Genomic DNA, 18,376 nt, shown 5'->3' on the forward strand with positions numbered 1-18,376 from the left:
GACTCTTAGTGACCCCATGGACTGCAGCCCACCAGGCTCCTCCGTCCATAGGATTTTCCAGGCAAGAGTATTGGAGTAGGGTGCCATTGCCTTCTCCGAGAAGTTTTATAGTATTGTTCAAAGATGGCATGATCAATTCCTGGACATTCTTCTGATGGGTTTGTGGTGAGTAAGTTGGAGTCAGCAACAACAACCTTCAGGTCCAACTGGTGTGGGGTCTCCATGCTATGGGCAGTGCGCCATCATTAATCAATAACTTGTCCCACTGAGAGGGGTTTCAGTATCTGCAAAACAGCTCAAAGATCTTGTGCTGTTGATGGGGAAACCGGACCTTGCCCCAAGGCTGCTCTTGAGTGTTTCTCCCTAGTCTTCTATCTCCTCCATCCTTAATTATGGGCTTCCCTGGTGGCCCAGCTGATAAAGAACCTGCCTGCCAATGCAGGAGACATGGGTTCCATCTCTGGGTCAGGAAGATACCCTGGAGTAGGAAATGGCAACCCACTCTGGTAATATTGCCATGGAAGTCCCATGGGCAGAGGAGCCTGGCAGGCTACAGTTCTTGGAGTTGCAAAGAGTCGTTGGACAAGACCAAGCACTCATGAATGCATGCACGCACCACCCTTCCCTAATTAACAGCAGCTTGAATCTACCCACTGGAACTCAGGGAAGGTCACGGAGGCTGAATGAAGGCCGTCTCCTATAATCAAAGAAATGGGGGATGCAGAAAGAGTTTGTGCCTAGGAGCCCTATGGGACCCTGCACAATATCAGACTGAATCCATGCCCTTGGCAGTGAAAGTGTAGGCTCCTAACCACTGGGCCTCCAGGGAATTCCCTGTATTGTTTTTGTAATTCTTTGTTCTGAAATTACCCATCCAGCCACCAAAACAGTGCCCCAGAAGCATTCAGGACAGATTCCCAAGAATTACCATAATGCTCTTACTCTTACCACAGAGTAAGAATTAGTAAAAGTTGGATAAAATCAAACAATCTCCTTTATGTCCAGTCCCATCCTTGCCCACCGTTGAACAATTAATGCAAGGAGATTCCAGGCCACATATTTTAGACCAAAAACAAACAAAAGGGTCAGCCTCCTCTCTATAGGACAGTCCACAGCATCGCCCATAACAGTACTCTCCTGTTTTTATTGTATCTAATCCAACCTCTTCAGCATGGAGCTCAAGGTCACATCCCTGACCATTCTCCCTTCTATTCCCTCCTCCATGGTTCCTTTTCTATATGGCTGCTTATGGTCTCCAGCCTGCCAAGCAGGCCCCACAAACTCAGACATTTTTAACCACCATGATCCCCCACGTGACCCCACCAAACACACACAAGTGGAAACGGCCCTGCTGAATAAAGAACCAGTCCTGGCCAGGTAATTTCAATATAGTTCTCTATCTTTATTGATACACCACCGCACACACAAGGAAAACAGTGCTTTTCTAGAAAAGGTTGGAGTCCATCACATTTCAGATGTGGATGTAAACCCTGATGTAGGCAAGGGACTCTGGCAGTCGGAGCAGCTGCAGTAGTGCTCAGAGGAGTACTCCCTCTTTGTGGTAGGTTTTTGGGAAATGATCATCCCTTCTAAGTCCTTCACTTTGTTTTCCACTGTCTGAAGCTTTTTCAGAATCTTCTCTTGCAGACCCAAAGACAGGAAAATATTATTGTCTTGAAGTGTGAGATCACTCCCTTCTGGGTTGACCAGCAAAGCCTGAAAAAAATCTGAGCCTTTCTTGTAAAGTTTGTAGAGTGTGATTGCAAACAACAGTATTTTCTAAAATAAAACAACAGAAGTTGGACGTTACTTGTTTATTCACATGAAATGCCACAGTCTACTGTAGATGCGAAAACAAAACTCTAATAGTAATAATAATCCCTCATTCCTAACAAAACATCCTCACACCTATTTTGTCTTTTGATCTTTACTTACCACAAAGTGGAGAGGTAGGCAGGTCAGGGATTATTATTTGCATCTAATTAATAAAGATTATAATAGTAAATAATGTTTGCTGAAAGTTTGCTTCATGCAAGGCTCTGTGCTAGAAGTTGCCTTGCCTGTGCAGGACCTATTTATGTAGGAAAAAAAAAAGAACCAGATAATTATTTAGATACCTCCCAGTTGGGACCCTGTCATTGTCCAAGGTCACATACTTGGAAATGGTAAAGCCACGACTGGAATCCAGCAATTCTGATTTCCATGTATATTCTCTTAGGACACGGCAGTCTGAAACACTGGATTTCTTGGTCATGGAAAATTTTTTTTAAAGGTGCTAGGACAGAGTCTAACTAGGAAAAGAAAAAAAAATCACCTTTTTCCCTTATAATAACTAGCATTGCTTATTGAGCACTGTTACATGCTAAGTTTTATACATACAATACCTCCTTTAATTCTCACAAAAAACCCCAAGGGGGCACTGTTATCAAACCCATTTCACAGATAAGGAAACGGGGGTTTAGAGCCTAAGGGATTGCTCTCAGCTCACTCAGAAACCCCTGCAGTCTGACTCCAGAGTTTATTACCACTCTGTTATACACATCTTTTCCTTGGATGAAGTGCCTGGAGGGCTGCGAATCCATCTGATTGAATTAAGCAATAACCAAACAAGAGCAGAACCAAGTAACACAGATGAGAGTTTGGTGTTTTGCCTTCTCTTCTTCTATTAGCTAACTGAAATGCAGAATATGAATATGTAGATACACAAATCCCTGTTAGGGATTTCGATCAGTTGGACTATATTAAATGAGATTTTGGAGAATGTAATTTGGAATGCTAAAAATTGGGTTCAAATCTCAGCTTGGCCAGCATTTACAATCTATGTCACCTTGGGTAGATGATAACCAAATTCCCTCACCTACAAAATGGAGTCAATAATCCCTGCCCTGCCTACCATGTAGTTTTCAAAGGTTGGGAGAAATGCAGGTGAGTGATTTCTCAAGAGGAGTGACATGAAAATAAGTGAATGCTACAAAATAATCCAATAATAACTTCTTTCAGCATTTACCAAGTAAACCAGTCACTCCTTAACAAAGCCCTCTTTAAACCCCATCTTCCTAAATTTAGGCTGAACGTCAATGCTCCTGTTTCCTTGTTTGTCTCATGAAAAGAAACTCTATCCATTTCATGGAATTGTTGAAATTCTCAAAAGATTTTAAGTATATTATAAATATAGCTGTTATTATTGGTAATTAAACAGAAGTATATAAAATCCGAAATGTTTCTTGTAATTTAAGGAGCCCATGTACATTCATTGCAGTGACTAAATAAACATATATATACGTGCTTCCTCATCAGTTACAAAGCAAAGGCACAGTGGGAACAGAAAGGCAAAACGCAAGATGCCACTTAGACTTGTGGTGCTGTTCTGTAAGAAGCACTCTACATGGTGTCGGGCACATGGTTAGACACTCAAAGATGAACACGATACATGATCAAAGAAATCTGGAGATAAGGCTGCCTTCTCATGTTATAAGCTTCTTTAATCTGTTTATTATAAGCAAGCCAAAGATCATTGTGAGAAAGCATTTTTATGTCAAAAAGCTAATTGAAGGAAAAATTTTAGGGATAACCTAATTTCAACCAACTACAGAGACAAAAGGTGCACTCTCGCTCATCTGCATGGTCTTAAAACTGGGTGGCAGCAATATGGGAGAGAACTGACCAAATTTCACAATGCGTAACTATTTAAATTTCTCCATAACAAAAGAGTATAACCTGAATTGACTGAACACTTCGTTTCCATAAGGCATATATTCCCACTCCCAACAAAATTAAAAAGGAAATTCCCAGGATAACTTGCACAGCCGGAGCAAGGTTATCTAGTGGCCCCAAATTTGTTTGCTGAGGCACACTAGTCTCTCCCAGAAGAGTTGCTTGTAGATAATTCCATATCGAGCTCAAAGAGAGATAATCTATGATGATGTCCCAGATAGAAGATGAAGATGACATTTTAATATACCAGCAGCTCCAGGAACTACATGTGCAGAGGCTTCAGGAATCTAGATATGAGTTAGGAAGAGTGGTCTGGGAGTCCAGGTGTTCTGGAGCCACTGTGAGCTGTTCTTTGTGATGTCACTGTTCTGGAGGCCAGCTTGCTTCCCACCCACCCACTGAACCTTCTCACTCAAAACCAGCCAGGCGAAAAAAAAAAAAAAACAGCCAGGCAATGGCCTGAGTTTTCAGTTCAATCATATCACTTTCTCTGATCTTTGACCAGTCCCAGCGCTGACACGGCACTGTTCAATAGAACTTTCGGCAATGATGTACCGGGTCTTTCCAATGTGGAAGCCACCGGTCACTTGAAATGTGGAGAGAGTGGCTGAGGGAGTGAATTTTACATTTCATTTAATTTTAATTTAAGTAGACACATGTGGTTACCTTCCTCGTGTATAGTGCATTTCCAACAATCCACGGGATGGAGAGCAGTTATTTTCACATTTCAAATAAGAAAAGTGAGGTTAAGTGGAGATTTGAGGAGACAGGATTTGAAGAGGGACTTTCTAAAGAGCTGGGCTTCCCTGGTAGCTCAGCGGAAAAGAATCTGCCTGCCAATACAGGAGACACCGTTTGATGTCTGGGCTGGAAAGATCCCCTGGAGAAGGAAATGGCAACCCACTCCAGTATTCTTGCCTGGGAAGATCCCATGGACAGAGAAGCCTGACAGGTTATAGTCCACAGGGTCGCTGAGTCCAACACGACTACACACACACACACACACACACACACACACATCCAAGCTAATAGTGTACTTGGTAAATGGGCAGGGAGGTTATTACTGGATCATGTTGTAGCATTTCCTTTTTTGTATGTCACTACTGCTTAGAAATTGTATCTTTGGGAAAGCTTTTGACATATTTGAGCCTCATTGTGCTCATCTATTTACATCGCCTTCATAAGATTTATATAGGAACAAATGGTATAACTGCCTAAGCACTTTGTAAAGACTAGCATGCTGTCCCATAACCTACATGCCATGTTATCAAATCCATTATTTACTGACTAGTACCTATGTACTTGTCAAGGAGATATGAAAAGATAAAATACAAGGTCTGTTCCCAAGAGTCTTACATGAAAAAAGGTAGTTCACACACAAGTATATCATATAAATTATGAGATCAGTTATAAAGACACCAAGAATCCAACAGAGGGCTTGTACCAAGAGGAGAGGAGGGGTAAGGAGGGAGAGAAAGGGGGAATTATGAAAACTTCTGGAAAAATATTGTCTGATGCTTTTCTGGTTTGTTCATCTGGTTGACTCAAAGAACATGGATAGGGATGCCTGGAAAATATAACTATTTTGTTCTTTTTAAAAAATGGTTTTTTTTGGCTGTGTTAGGTCTTCGTTGCTTCTTGGGCTTTGCTCTAGTTTTGGTGAGCAGGGACTGCTCTGTTGAGGGTGTGGGCTTCTCACTGGGTGGCTTCTCTTATTGAGGAGCACAGGCTGTAGGTGTGCGGGCTGGGTAGCTGCGGCTGTATGCTCAGCAGTTGTGATGCATGGGCTTAGTTGCCCCGTGGCACGTGGGATCTTCCTGGACCAGGGATCGAACCTGGGCCCCTTGCATTGGCAGGCAGATTCTTAACCACTAGACCATCAGGGAAGTCCTAACTGTCTTGTTCTTGCAGGAAGGGGAGGCACAGCAAGTTGCTCAGGTGTCAATGTGTGTTGTGTGCTTAGTTGCTCAGTCGTGTCCCACTCTTGCGACCCCACACACTGTAACCTGCCAGGCTTCTCTGTCCATGGGATTCTCCAGGCAAGAATACTGGAGTGGGTTGCCATTTCCTTCTCCAGGGGATCTTCCCAACCCAGGAATCGAACCTGGGTCTCCTGCATTGCAGGCAGACTCTTTACCGACTGAGCTACCAGGGTGTCAGGGACACATCTAGAACATGGAGTCTAGAATGATGTTGGATATATAGTATTAAAACCATGTCAGGTCAAAATGACATACTGATTTAGGCGTGACTGTTAATGATGTTAAACCTATAGTCTGCTTGTGACTGATCACAATTAGAATCTTTTCTAGAAAGGAATAAAAATTACTCAGTAATTGTTTTACCATAACAAGTTAAACATAGGCCAGAAACCATTAAAGAATGTTAACCAGAAATTTTTTGGAGAAAAATATGGTTGTGACAACAGAATCATTACCCAAGACATCCTACACTAGATCCCCCTGTTACATGGCACCTTACATTTTACTTTCAAAACACTTGACATGATTAAGGTTATTTGTGCAATTTGGGGTTTAATATGTCTCCCATGACTACTGTGAACTGAAGGAAGACAGAGACCACGTTCATCTGATTCACTACCGTATGTTCATTGTATTCACTGCTTGGCACACAGCAGGCATTCGAGTATTTCTAAGTAAATACAAAGTCCCATAGAAGAATTCCAAATATCCTTATAGCCTAAACTGTTTAATCATCAAGTGCCTATTCCATTGGTGTACTTGTTTCTATAGAAGTTTTACAGAGTAGCTGTTAAAAGAGGATAGGTGCTTGGGAGTCTAATGGATCTGGCTTCAAATTTTGGCTGTACTATTCACGAACTTTGTTACCTTGGGCAGGTTACTTGAGGCTCAGTATCTTCATTGGTAAAGCAAGAGTAATTCCCACCTTATAGGACTACTGTAATGAGAATTCGGTAATTTGTGTAGAAGGTAAAGGCAACTATCATTTATAGTGATGTTTATGATCAAATGCTGGGTATTGTAGACTTCAATAGTATCAGTTCAGTTCAGTCACTCAGTCGTGTACAACTCTTTGCGACCCCATGAATTGCAGCACACCAGGCCTCCCTGTCCATCACCAACTCCCGGAGTTCACCCAAACTCATGTCCATTGAGTCAGTGATGCCATCCAGCCATCTCATCCTCTGTCATCCCCTTCTCCTCCTGCCCCCAATCCCTCCCAGCATCAGGGTCTTTTCCAATGAGTCAGTTCTTCGCATGAGGTGGCCAAAGTATTGGAATTTCAGCCTCAGCATCAGTCCTTCCAATGAACATCCAGGACTGGTCTCCTTTAGGATGGACTGGTTGGATCTCCTTGCAGTCCAAGGGACTCCCAAGAGTCTTCTCCAGCACCACAGTTGAAAAGCATCAATTCTTTGGCGCTCAGCTTTCTTCACAGTACAACTCTCACATCCATACATGACTACTGGAAAAACCATATAGAGCTCCTCAAAGAGAATCTAGTCTGAAAAACTCCTCTTGGACTCCTGAACACTGAGGAAGAATTGATCACAATGGAAGGTATATCTCAGCCCCCCTTTAGTATCATCCATCCATCCATCCTTCAGTCATTTCCACAGTAGTGCCCTATTAAGACTGACTTAAAACATGCGGCAACTTGTGATTTATTTGGTACACACTTTCAAACCTTCACTAGACTCTTCATTTTCTGTCAAACAATACCCAAAATCTAGAACATGGTTACAGACACTGAAATGCCTGCTGACCTATCTCGTCTTCTAACTCTTTCCCTTTCCCTTAACTCTGGCTCTACTAGACGTGTCAGTGTCGCTCACACACCCAGCTGTTACACCACAAAGGTTTGGCACAGAATTGGATCATCCCAACTTCTCGTTTCTTCAGGTTTAAACATTGCTTTCTTTATGGAAACTTTTTCTGTCCTTTTTTTGGTTCCCTCAGTCTGGGCATCTTTCATAGCACTTTTCATTATTTGCAGTTTTGTTTAATGTTTGTTGAACAGGTTACCCTCCTCGAAGAGGTTCAGGCCTCCAAATGCAGGCCGTTAGAGTATATTTCTGCAAGTGTAGACCACGCGGGCCTGTTAGCACAGTGGGCCACTCTTGGTAGGCTCAGTTTTACATACTAGGAGGCCATGTCCCAAGTCAGGAGTATAAAGCCACGAGGTCTCACAGGCTACTCTGGGTATGAAGAAAGGACTGAACAACTTCTTTTAGAAGTTTCTTTCAGAAAGAAAAACTGAGAGGATCCCCTGGTGGTCCCTCCAGTGGTTAGAACTCTGAGTGGAAGCACTGCTGTGCTTCAATCCCTAGTTGGGGAAACTGCAAGTAGCCTGTGGTGTGGCAAAAAAAAAAAAAAAGAAAATCTTTTTCAAAAGTCACGTTATTCGCAGAGACAGTAATTTCTGTTTTCATCTCTTTCTCAAATGAGGAACTGTCAGCACTGGACACATAACTGGAGTTGAACCTGCATGACTCAGAGCAGGATCTGCATGACCTGGCTTTTACCTATGCTTCCAACTTTATTTCCCACTACTCGCTTTCACAGAAAGTACAGCTCAATTACAAAACTGGTATTTCTGGTACTTTAAATGCCACCTGTGACTTTCCATCTTTCATCCTTCACATTAAGTTACCCTTCCTGATATTTTCCCAGTCAGATGAGACTGGAAAGAAACTTAGCTCCACTTATTCCTAACTTGTATCAGCTAGACACTGCTGATCCCCATCTTTTTGATCTGTCAAATAAGAATACTAACAGTACTGACTTCATGGAGTTATGAAAATTCAACAAGATAATATTAAGTACTTAAAAAAAAAGTCTAATTATCCTGCAATCTCACAGCACTTTCCACTTTGTATTCTAGGCCTCTGCTTCTAGAACTTTTCTGTGCCTAAGAATCATCTGGAGATGTTACTGAAATGCAGATTTTGGTCAAGGTCTGGACTTGACATTCTACATTTTGAACAAGTTCCTAGATGACATCCATGCTGCCGGCCCACAGTCATACTTTGATTCTTTGCAACCCCATGGACTGCAGCTCATCAGGCTCCTCCATCCATAGGATTCTCCAGGCAAGAATACTAGAATGGGTTGCCATGTCTTTCTCCAGAACTTCCTGACCCAAGGATCAAACCAGTGTCGCTTAAGTCTCTTGCATTGGCAGGCGGGTTTTTTACCACTAGCACCACCTGGAAAGCCTACCCCAGCCCTCACATTGAAGCTCCATAATGGCAGACTCCTTAACAAATTCGTTGTTTTTATCTCCCCCAAATACCTGTAATTATCTTTAAGTATGTGTGTACTTAAGTGTTTGGCTAATGAGTAACTCCGTCCTTCAATGACTGTCCTTGACCGTGCAGCTCAGAAGCAGGCAACCTGGGACGAAGGGGATAGGTTGGGACTGAAATCCCTAGGAAGGCTCATCAAAACCTTTCTTCTCCACATTGCCCACTTGTTCTTTTTCACATATGTGCTCACAAACATGGAGAAACACAGAAGCAGGAGAATTCTGGGTAAAGTGCAAGAATCAAAGTGTCTGGCATTCTTGATTTCTACCTATTAATTTTAGGGGGCACAAACTCAGCGCTTCCAGGTCTGGAGGATTTGGAGGACAATCCCCAGAGATATCAAGCAAAAATGACAGTACTAAAAGCTTCAAAAATAACCCTCTGACCTTCTGTTTCATCATATAGTCACACATGCTGGTTTTAACAGAGCATCATCTTCAGTAAACATCAAAGGCTTCCCTGGCGATCCAGTGGTCAAGATTTTGCCTTCTAGCGGAGGGAGTGCAGGTTCAGTTCCTAGTGCAGGAGCTAAGATCCCACCAGCTTCTGAGCCAAAAAACCGAAACATAAAAAGAGAAGCAATATTGTAACAAATTCAATAAAGACTTTTAAAATGGTCCATATTGAAATATCTTAAAAAAAAAAAAAAAGATCAAAAGCAGCAAACCACTCCAAACTAGAATAGAAAATGCTTCTAGGATCATATTAAAGCAAACTCTCAACTGGGTTCTAAAAGCCAGGGTTTGGCACTACTGCCAGTGGCTCACTTGGCCCTTCCAGGGTGTAGGGTTAGGAGCGGCTGAATACAGCTGAGTCTTTTTCTTTTGGCCAAACCACACAGCATGTGGGATCTTGGTTCCCCAACCAGGGATCAAATCTGTGCCGCTTGCAGTGGGAATGCAGAGCCCTAACTAAACCACTGGACCACAGGGACTTCCCCTTTTTGGATGGATACAGTTGAGTCTTAAAATTAGCAGCTTTCTCTTGGTCTGGTCTAAAAATCTCTAGAATGAGCAATTTTTAAGATGGAGCCACTGGTTATTTCTCATGCTCAGACCACAGGTAAAGGACTTTTTGAAACAATCACTTACACCTCAACACTTCGTAAGGCAGGAAACTGAAGCCCAGAGGGGAAATGAGCTCACGATCCCAAAGAACTCAGTCAGTAGTGACCTCAGCCTCTAAGAAGTTCCACTGTTTCTGCCACTTTTGCTTTCAGTAGAATCTTGTTTGAGAATCTTGTATCCTACTAAGATCTGAGCCAAGAAATGACTTCAGCTTGGTGGTGGTGGTGGTAGCGGTAGGGTGCTTTAGACTCTTAGGCTGAGGAGGTGGTAGAATAAAATTCTTTAAGAGCTGACAAAACAAGGTTTAAGGGTCAGAAAAAAGATCTTAAAATTCTAACCAGAGGCATAAGAAGGGGATTTTAGTACTATCTGTGTCATTTCATTGTTAAATAATGATAAAGTGACTTCATAAAGAACAGAGAAGAAAGCTGCTATATAAGAAAACACTGCTTTTCTTGTCATTATACATGGATGTCCCACTGTCCACTGAAACTTTAACACAGAGACCAAACTCATCTTGTGTTTCTATTCTCTTCCCCCAAACTCCTTTTTAGTCTTGCCTCAGTTGGTTGCACCCATCACTACAGAACCTTAAGTTTTCCTCAAAACATTTTCTCTACCCTCCAGTGCCTAATAATCCTCTTAAATTTCTCAATTTCATCTACTCACCCCTCTGCTGCCGTTGTTTGCCTCTCACCAAGTTTGCCTCAATTACTTTAACAGTCTTAGATCCGTTTCCATTCTCAGCCCCTCCAATCACACTCATTTCAAGCAATCTACAGATTAATATGAATGTTGTTTAAAATTCTGTAAAGGCTCTCGGCTGCCTATGGACTCAAGTCCAAAGTCCTCCGTGTTCGTGGTCTGGTTCCTATCTCTACAAGAAGCTCATCTGCTCCAGGGCTCCCCTTTTACTGCCAGCCTATCACATTATTTGTAGTTGCCTGGAAACATGGCTTTATTATCTCTGAATGCGTGGAGCCCTTCATAATATGCCTGGCATACCCTCTCCTTTCTACCTGAAAAACTCCTGAACATCCTCTTCCAGGAGCTACCTTGACTCCCAGAGTTAATTACTCTATTACTCTATCTTAGAATTTTCTTTCCACAAATTTTTTAAGACAACAGTCATTCAAAAGGAAGCTTGATCTGAATGGTTTGGTTAAGAACTGGGGTAAAATATAAGTGCACATTTCAGAAAATACATGTGCAATTCCAATTCATGTGTGGCATGAAAACTCATTATGAGTAAACAAAAAAAATGGGTGAAAAATTGTAATTTATTGAAACTCAACTCAAAAAATATAAGATGCTGTAGTGTACAATATATTACACAAAGCACCCTCAGGCGCACATTCAAGTCAAGTAAGAACTCCATACCCCTTTCCCTAGCCCTCCCACCCTGGGATCTTAGTATCTGTTCCATATACAATCATGCACACTTAATTTGAAAAAGGAAGCCCCAATATATTTTGATGTATTAATTAGCACCAAACAAGAATACAGTTCCATTTTTTAATAAACAAAACAAAAAACCCAATCAATAAACCAACTGGAGAGCTAATGGACTCAGCCAATACTGCTGACATAGATATTATACATTCATGTAAATACACAGCCTATTCTACCCTAATGACGGTGTGGCTGGTTCTCAGCCTTTGTTCAAGTTGGCAACTGTCCCCATGTTGCAGTGCTGGAGCCAGTCTGTTTCTAAAACAAAATTGCTATTTAGGAACTTCCTACACAAAGCTCATCTGTCTTTTTTGTTGGAAACAAGTCTAAAATTGGTGTGGAAAACTTAGATCTTTCAAGGACAACCACTGGCCGAAGATAATGAAGCTGTTTTAAGGCAAGTTCTCCACAGTCTGTTAATGCTTTGTCCAATACGACCCTCAGGTTTTCCAAGGAGGGAACTGTTGTCGTCTCAGCTACTATTAAAGGTGGGATTGCAGTCAGGTTCTCATGAATTGCAGAGTCACTGGAAGAATGAGGTATGTCAACTTCAGGGTCATTGTCATTCACCATATTGTTTGCCATAACACTCCCTGTTATGTCATTACACGGTTGTGAAGAATTACTTAATGTTAAGTGCTCTGAAGGCTCCCAATCATCAAAATCATCTTCTTTCTCTTCACTTTCCTGAATAAATTTCAGAAATGAAGATTCAAATCCCATTGGTTTATAAGTCTTCAAATCAAATGACCTGGGCTGTGGATGCTTCCTGAAATTCTCTTTTGGAACATGGGTTGAATTTTTTACAGTGTTTTCTTGCCCTGAACTTTGCTGCCCGGTTTCTGAGTCTTTGATCCTTGGTAAAGGCAGCTGGAAACTTGTGAAATAAGTCCCACTTTCAGTCCCATCAGGATTAGGTATGGAATTTTCTATTTTACAAGGAGGAGGCTGAACTATATTACATTGTTCCAAAGAAGTGGTTTCTGAACTATGGTTACATTTCAGAGTTCCTCTGTAGAGCAGAGAATCTGCATCAAAAACTGGGTTGCTCTCTGTACATCCTTTCTGGCCTCCATCCCTTTCGCCTGGATGAAGGGGGTCAGCGGCCTGCACAGGCATGCTAGTGTCTCCTGGGGGATGGCTATGCTGTATGAGCTCTGATTCACAGCTTCCATCTTCTTCTTTCTTTATATAGGGCTCTGCTTCAGAAGTGGGCTCCTCCTTAATTTTGGTACCGTACTTAACACACATGACAAGGTTTTCCATCTGTTGCTCTAGGTAGGCACTACTCATCTGATGGGTGCGTTTGTAATGCCTCACTATGCTGCTCTCCAACTTCACCACAGACAAGCATCCTTGAACCATGCAGGGGTACTGTGTGTGCTCAGAATGCTCCACGCACATATGGAGGGCTTCAGCTCTCGTTTTAAAACTAATCGGAGCTTTCTTGTCTTTGATTAAGCCACACTTTTTAGCCTTGGCATTAAACGATTTCCTGGTCGTCTGATGTTCGTGCCCCTGAGGGTGAGCTGTTTGACACACCTTTTCACTCCGTAGTAGCCTTTCATTTGCTACTTTCTGGCTTCTAAACAGATCATCATAATAGTCCTTATGTCGGTAATATACATGTTGAGAATAATTGCTGCGATGGGTGAAAATCTGGCCACAGCCATTAAGATCACAATGAATTTCATAGTCTGAATGTATTTCTCCTTCGATGTTATGCTGTTCCATCAAGTGGTGCTTCAACTTGCTGAATGTATAAAAAACAGCAGGGCACTGAGGCTGGTTACAGGAAAATCTGGCCACTGACTCAGCTTCAGAAAGCACTTTCGGCTCTTCAATGTGGTCTAGGTTATGAGAGTCACTACAGTGCTTCGCAAGAGCTTTGGAACACAGGAAGCGTTTGTTACATTCCTTATATTTGCAGGCAAATATCTTTTTACATTTGACAAGTTCCCTTTTGGTTCTCGCTTTGTCTTTCTCTAAACATAACTGCTCTTTGTTGTATTGATGTACAGTCCTGTAATGGCGAATCAAGCCTTTGAGATTGGTGAAGGAGGAGTTGCAAGTTTTATGAATACAATGGAATGGTTTGTGGTATTTATTCAAAATGTAGCAGAGATTTCCTTTAGCAACAGTTCTCCTGCTACCTCTGCCCTCTCTTCCTTCTCCTTCTTCTCTATGGCTGCCTACTGGTGATGAGAGATCAGATATTTTACTTTCCGTTTCTTCACAGGATGACTCCAAATCTGTTTCCGAACTGCACTCATCCTTTTTAGAATGACAGTGTGGCTTCTCAGAGTTACCACTGGGATCACCTCCAAGTTCTGAAGGACAATCAACTTTCAACCTGTCTACTGAGCATGGGCCTTCATGATCACATTTTTCATTATCTAATAGTTTTTGAGTTACTCTGTCGCTGCCAATTTGATGTTTATTTTTATAATGAATCCTAAGGTGTGTTTTTCGCGTAAATGACCTTTGGCAAATATGACACTGGAACGGGGAATACCGATGTTGAAACATGGTTAACTGAAGGACTTTTTCTTTTGAATAATTATGCTTTTTAAGATAATGCATTAACAAAGCCTCTCTAGTCACAAATTCGTATTTGCATCCTTGAAGCTCACAAAAAAAAGGCTTGGCTGCCAACTGCGCCAGGTACTGACTTGGCATATTTTCATCTTGATTCTGAAAATTAAGATCTGAGATTGTAGCTGAAACTGCTTGAAGAGACTTAGCACCACTGGATGGGTACCCCTGCAATGACCCTGAGAAAGATCCATGGGTTATTGAGTTTTTCAAGCTTAAATGTTTCAAGCGTAACAGAAGTTCCAACATGGTATCCTCTGTACAGGGCCTTTTAGAGGCACAGATGGAGGCTTCTGAGGAATAGCCTTGATGTTCTCGTTTACATTTAGTATGGATATTGTGATCCAGACCTTCATCCGGGGAGTCACTGTTTGTATCTGAGCTGGGTTTAGGTTCTGCATCAAACTTTTCAGTCGTTGGATTGTGTTCATTACCCAAACAGGGAAAGAGATCCTTTGTCTTTACCTTTTTGGGTTTGAAATGGTATGGATGAACCTTCCGTAGGTGCTTCTGCATGCCTCTTGCGTTTTTGTACGTGGAACCACAGCCATCAAAACCACAGGTAAACTTAGTCCCATCAAAACAAACTGCTACATTGGAACATTTCTCCTTTAAACTGGAGGGTACAAAAACTTTTTCATGAGATAGTAATATATCCTGCATGGTTTCAGAGTGATCCAGTGTGTCAATTAACTCTTCATTCATGGAAGCTGAAGAGCTATGACTTAACTGATCACTAGAATTACTGTCACTGTTTTCTTTCAGATTTTCTGTAGTTTCTATCTGAGAACTAGCTGATCCTGCACAGAAGAGAAGATCCTCTGGTAAACGTGACTTTTCAGTTTGGTCAAGCAGATGGGGCTGATCAATACAATCCTGCTTTTCACCTGCTGCCGGCTCAAGTTTCACTGTTTTCTTCACATCTCCATTTGAACTTTCAACATTATGCATTGAGAGGTGATTCTGATATTCAATTTTGGAATAATAGAACTTTTTGCAGCCAACGAAGTTGCACGTGTAAGATGCATCCCTAAAGTGTTGTGCTTCATGGTGGTAAAGCTGTCCCAAGTCACTGAAAACAATATTACAGCCATTTAATTCACATTTATAACGCAGATCATCATGTTTTTGTTTATGGTTAAGCAGTTCATTCACTGATCCAAACCTAGCATAGCAATCTATAGATACACACATATAAGGCTGAGGACCACAATGCACTTGTTCATGCTCTCGCAGGTGAAAAGCAGACATGAAATGTCGTCGACAATAAGTACACTTCTCTCTTCTATTTTTCATATCTAAGTAGTGCTTGGCATTTTCATCATTATTTTGGTGTTCAGCTTTAAGATGTACACTTAAGTATTTGAACTGCTTAAACACACGGGAACAGTCTGTGCCAGGACATGGGTACAAATCTCTGTCTTGCAGGTGGCAATCTTCTAATTTGCTGAATGTGACATATTCATGTGACTCTCCTTTGGCTTGTTCATTCAGTGACTGACCTTGCTCCAGGGCTGCAGAGGGGCTCTTGGGACAGATTCCCTTTTGAGAGCCTTTCAAGAGTAATTTCTTTCTAGAGCGGTCCCTTCTGCTTGGTGGCATTTTAACATGTTCCATCACATGAGGAACAAATATTTCTTTTCTCTTGAATTTTTTAATACAAACCGGACAGGTGTAAATTCCATCTTCCATATGCATCTTAGAATGATGAAGAATCCTGGCCTCTATACATTCTCGCTTACATAACAAACAGAAAAATTTATACTGAAGCCACCTCTGGTATCTTTCAGAAGAACCAATGGGTTTCTTGTCTCTTTTCTCCTTATGTTGATCTGTCACATCTCTTCTTCTATATTGTTTATCTTCTTTACCTTCCTCATAGTCACTGAGAAATGACTCTAAAACATCTGTGTCGTTAATAGACATTTCATAGCCACTTAGATCATCATCAGAATCTGAGGCTTCTTGTCCTAGAAGTTGGTGGCAGTGTCGTTTTAAAGTTTTCCAGTCCCAAAATTCAGGATCAAAAGGCCAGTGGGCTTTTAAAGCTAGTAAAAGCTCACATCGGAGAGAATTTGGAACTGGTGCATTTTCTTCATCAAATTTTTGATCTGGTTGGGAATACAGTTCTTCCAACATGTTAAATCCATCCAAACTGGGTTCAATTAAAAATTCTGTAAGTTGACAAGCTCGTCTAACTTCTAAATCTTCTGGCAAAAGACAAGCAATTGTTTTGCAAACTGATGCCTTCATTTCTTCATCCTCACTTGTTCTGAGTTGAAGAGCTCTGACACACAGTAAAATCGACACCCCAAGACCAGCATCTTGTGCCTGTTAAGAAAAACAGGGAAGAAAAGGTTTTTTTTCCATTTGGAAAACTACATAAATTTGGAAACACTACATAAATTTCACTGATAGTATACACACATACACTCTTCTTAAAACTTATAAACAACAACAATGTACATTTATAGAGTATGCAACTTTATAAAGCACTGCATATTATTATTATTTGGCCACACTGTGCAGCATGCAGGATCTTAGTTCCCCAACCAGTAACAAAACCCATGTTCCCTGCAGTTGAAATGTGGAGTCTTAACAAATGGACCGCCAGGCAAGTCCCAAAGCACTGCATATTAAAGCAGTCCTTAACCCTCAGCAATCTACCTATGTGCCAAATGTGTACATTAAAAAGGCACATAAATTCAGAGGAGCTCAGAATAAATAAGGTCACTGAAAGATTCAAAAAAGAACTGTCTCAAGCTGGGTAGGAAGGACAGGGCTTAAATAAATGGGTTTAAGAGGAAATACATGTGTAAAAGGGAGTTTAAGACTGAATTCAATTTAAAAAATTCATGTATCATGAACAACTGGGTGTTTTCAAAACCTCAAGGGTAAAATAAATGATTTTTCCGTTTCCTCCAAAAAAAATCAGTACTTTATAGTTACATGTGTACTGAATCTGTTTCCCATAGAAAAACAAAAGAAAATTTCTATATAGCAGCAGGTTCTCAGAAATTAGTCAAAAATCATGAAAAAGACCTGGTTGTATATGATAAAACGCAAGTGCATTTAAGATGATCCTTTCATGTGAGAGGCTGAAAGGATATGTGAAAATAATATGAACAAAGAAAAGCAGGATCTTATGGCAGAGGAGCTTAAAACACAGTACTGAAAAGCACAGAATTTTGAGCCAGACTGACTGCCTTTGAACCCCAGCTTCACAACAGTGACAAGTTCTTAACGCCTCTAAGCCTCAGCCCCTTCTCTGTAAAATGACAGCTGTAGCGGCAGTATTAGATTTTCTCCTAATGTTGTTATAAAAATGAAGGAAGGTAACAGAAAGTGATTAATACAATGTTGGCACACAGTACATATTCAACAGAATCCCATATAAAATACTTGAGGATAAATCCCACTGTTTAATTTGCTAAGCAATTATTCTGTGTTGGGTACCGTTCTAAATTCTGAGAACACAATGAAATAACTGCCATCAATATACAGAACCCTTATGAATCTTGGACATTATTCTGAATAAACTTTTTGCATAGATTATCCTCATTTGACTTCGCTATATCCCACGTGCCCTTGATACAATATGCCAAGTCACTTCTTCAGTTTCCTGTTTAAAAGCCTATCAAATTATTCATATCCATCAGTTTCTTCAAAATTCAGTTCCACATTCCACACCCTAATTCTAATTTATTCACCACTCCTTTAACAAGTAACTATCCATTCAGAATGTATAATGGTAGTTTTGTGGGGTTGTTTTTGGAAAAGTATTCTTAGTGATTTCACAAATTTTACCATTTCAACTAGATTGGGCTGTTTAAGAAAGAACAGATCTGGATTCTTTGCTGTTTACCTCACACAGTCTTGCGAAAGGGGTTTAGTAACCTGTTAAGAACCTATGAAAAATTTTAAAACTTAATGGACTTTCTCCAAGTCCTCTGTGCTCTGACTTACAATGATAACCATTGTATCTGACTTACAAATGATAACCATTATGCCATTTGTCAAGATACCCAGGGTCTAGATCCTTACAAGACACACATTTCTAATTTTCAGATTCTTTATTACTAAAGAGAAGAGAATAAAACTAGACAAAATTTTGCAAAATGATTCTAACTTGTATGTTCCACCAAAAAGAGCTCAATGGTCAAATAAACTGGCTTCAAGATTATCCCTCTTCTTATACCTTCCATTTCAAATATAACCAACATCTATATCCATTCTTCTGTCATACTACTTTTAAAGC

At 40.9% G+C, this 18,376-nt stretch overlaps 2 protein-coding genes and 1 pseudogene across 2 annotated transcripts in view; 1 reads left to right on the plus strand and 2 right to left on the minus strand.

The window, feature by feature from the left end:
• Positions 1-18,376, plus strand: part of LOC129655629 (60S ribosomal protein L19-like) — a 72,838-nt pseudogene that overhangs the window by 3,807 nt on the left and 50,655 nt on the right.
• TMCO2 (transmembrane and coiled-coil domains 2) lies at positions 985-3,951 on the minus strand. The gene is made up of 2 exons (XM_055586284.1): positions 3,718-3,951; positions 985-1,779 (listed from the first exon to the last, which is right to left on the minus strand). Exons 1-2 carry the CDS (start codon positions 3,949-3,951, stop codon positions 1,465-1,467), a joined length of 549 nt encoding a protein of 182 aa, XP_055442259.1. The 3' UTR covers positions 985-1,464.
• The window catches only part of RLF (RLF zinc finger), an 80,628-nt gene continuing 73,824 nt past the window's right edge, over positions 11,573-18,376 (minus strand). The window contains exon 8 of the mRNA XM_055586283.1: positions 11,573-16,449. Within this exon, the coding sequence (XP_055442258.1) occupies positions 11,800-16,449 (4,650 nt within the window). The 3' untranslated portion in view covers positions 11,573-11,799. The remainder of the gene's footprint in view (positions 16,450-18,376) is intronic.

The sequence above is a fragment of the Bubalus kerabau genome, chromosome 6 (genome assembly GCF_029407905.1).
Source record: "Bubalus kerabau isolate K-KA32 ecotype Philippines breed swamp buffalo chromosome 6, PCC_UOA_SB_1v2, whole genome shotgun sequence".
Classification (NCBI taxonomy): Eukaryota; Metazoa; Chordata; class Mammalia; order Artiodactyla; family Bovidae; genus Bubalus; species Bubalus kerabau.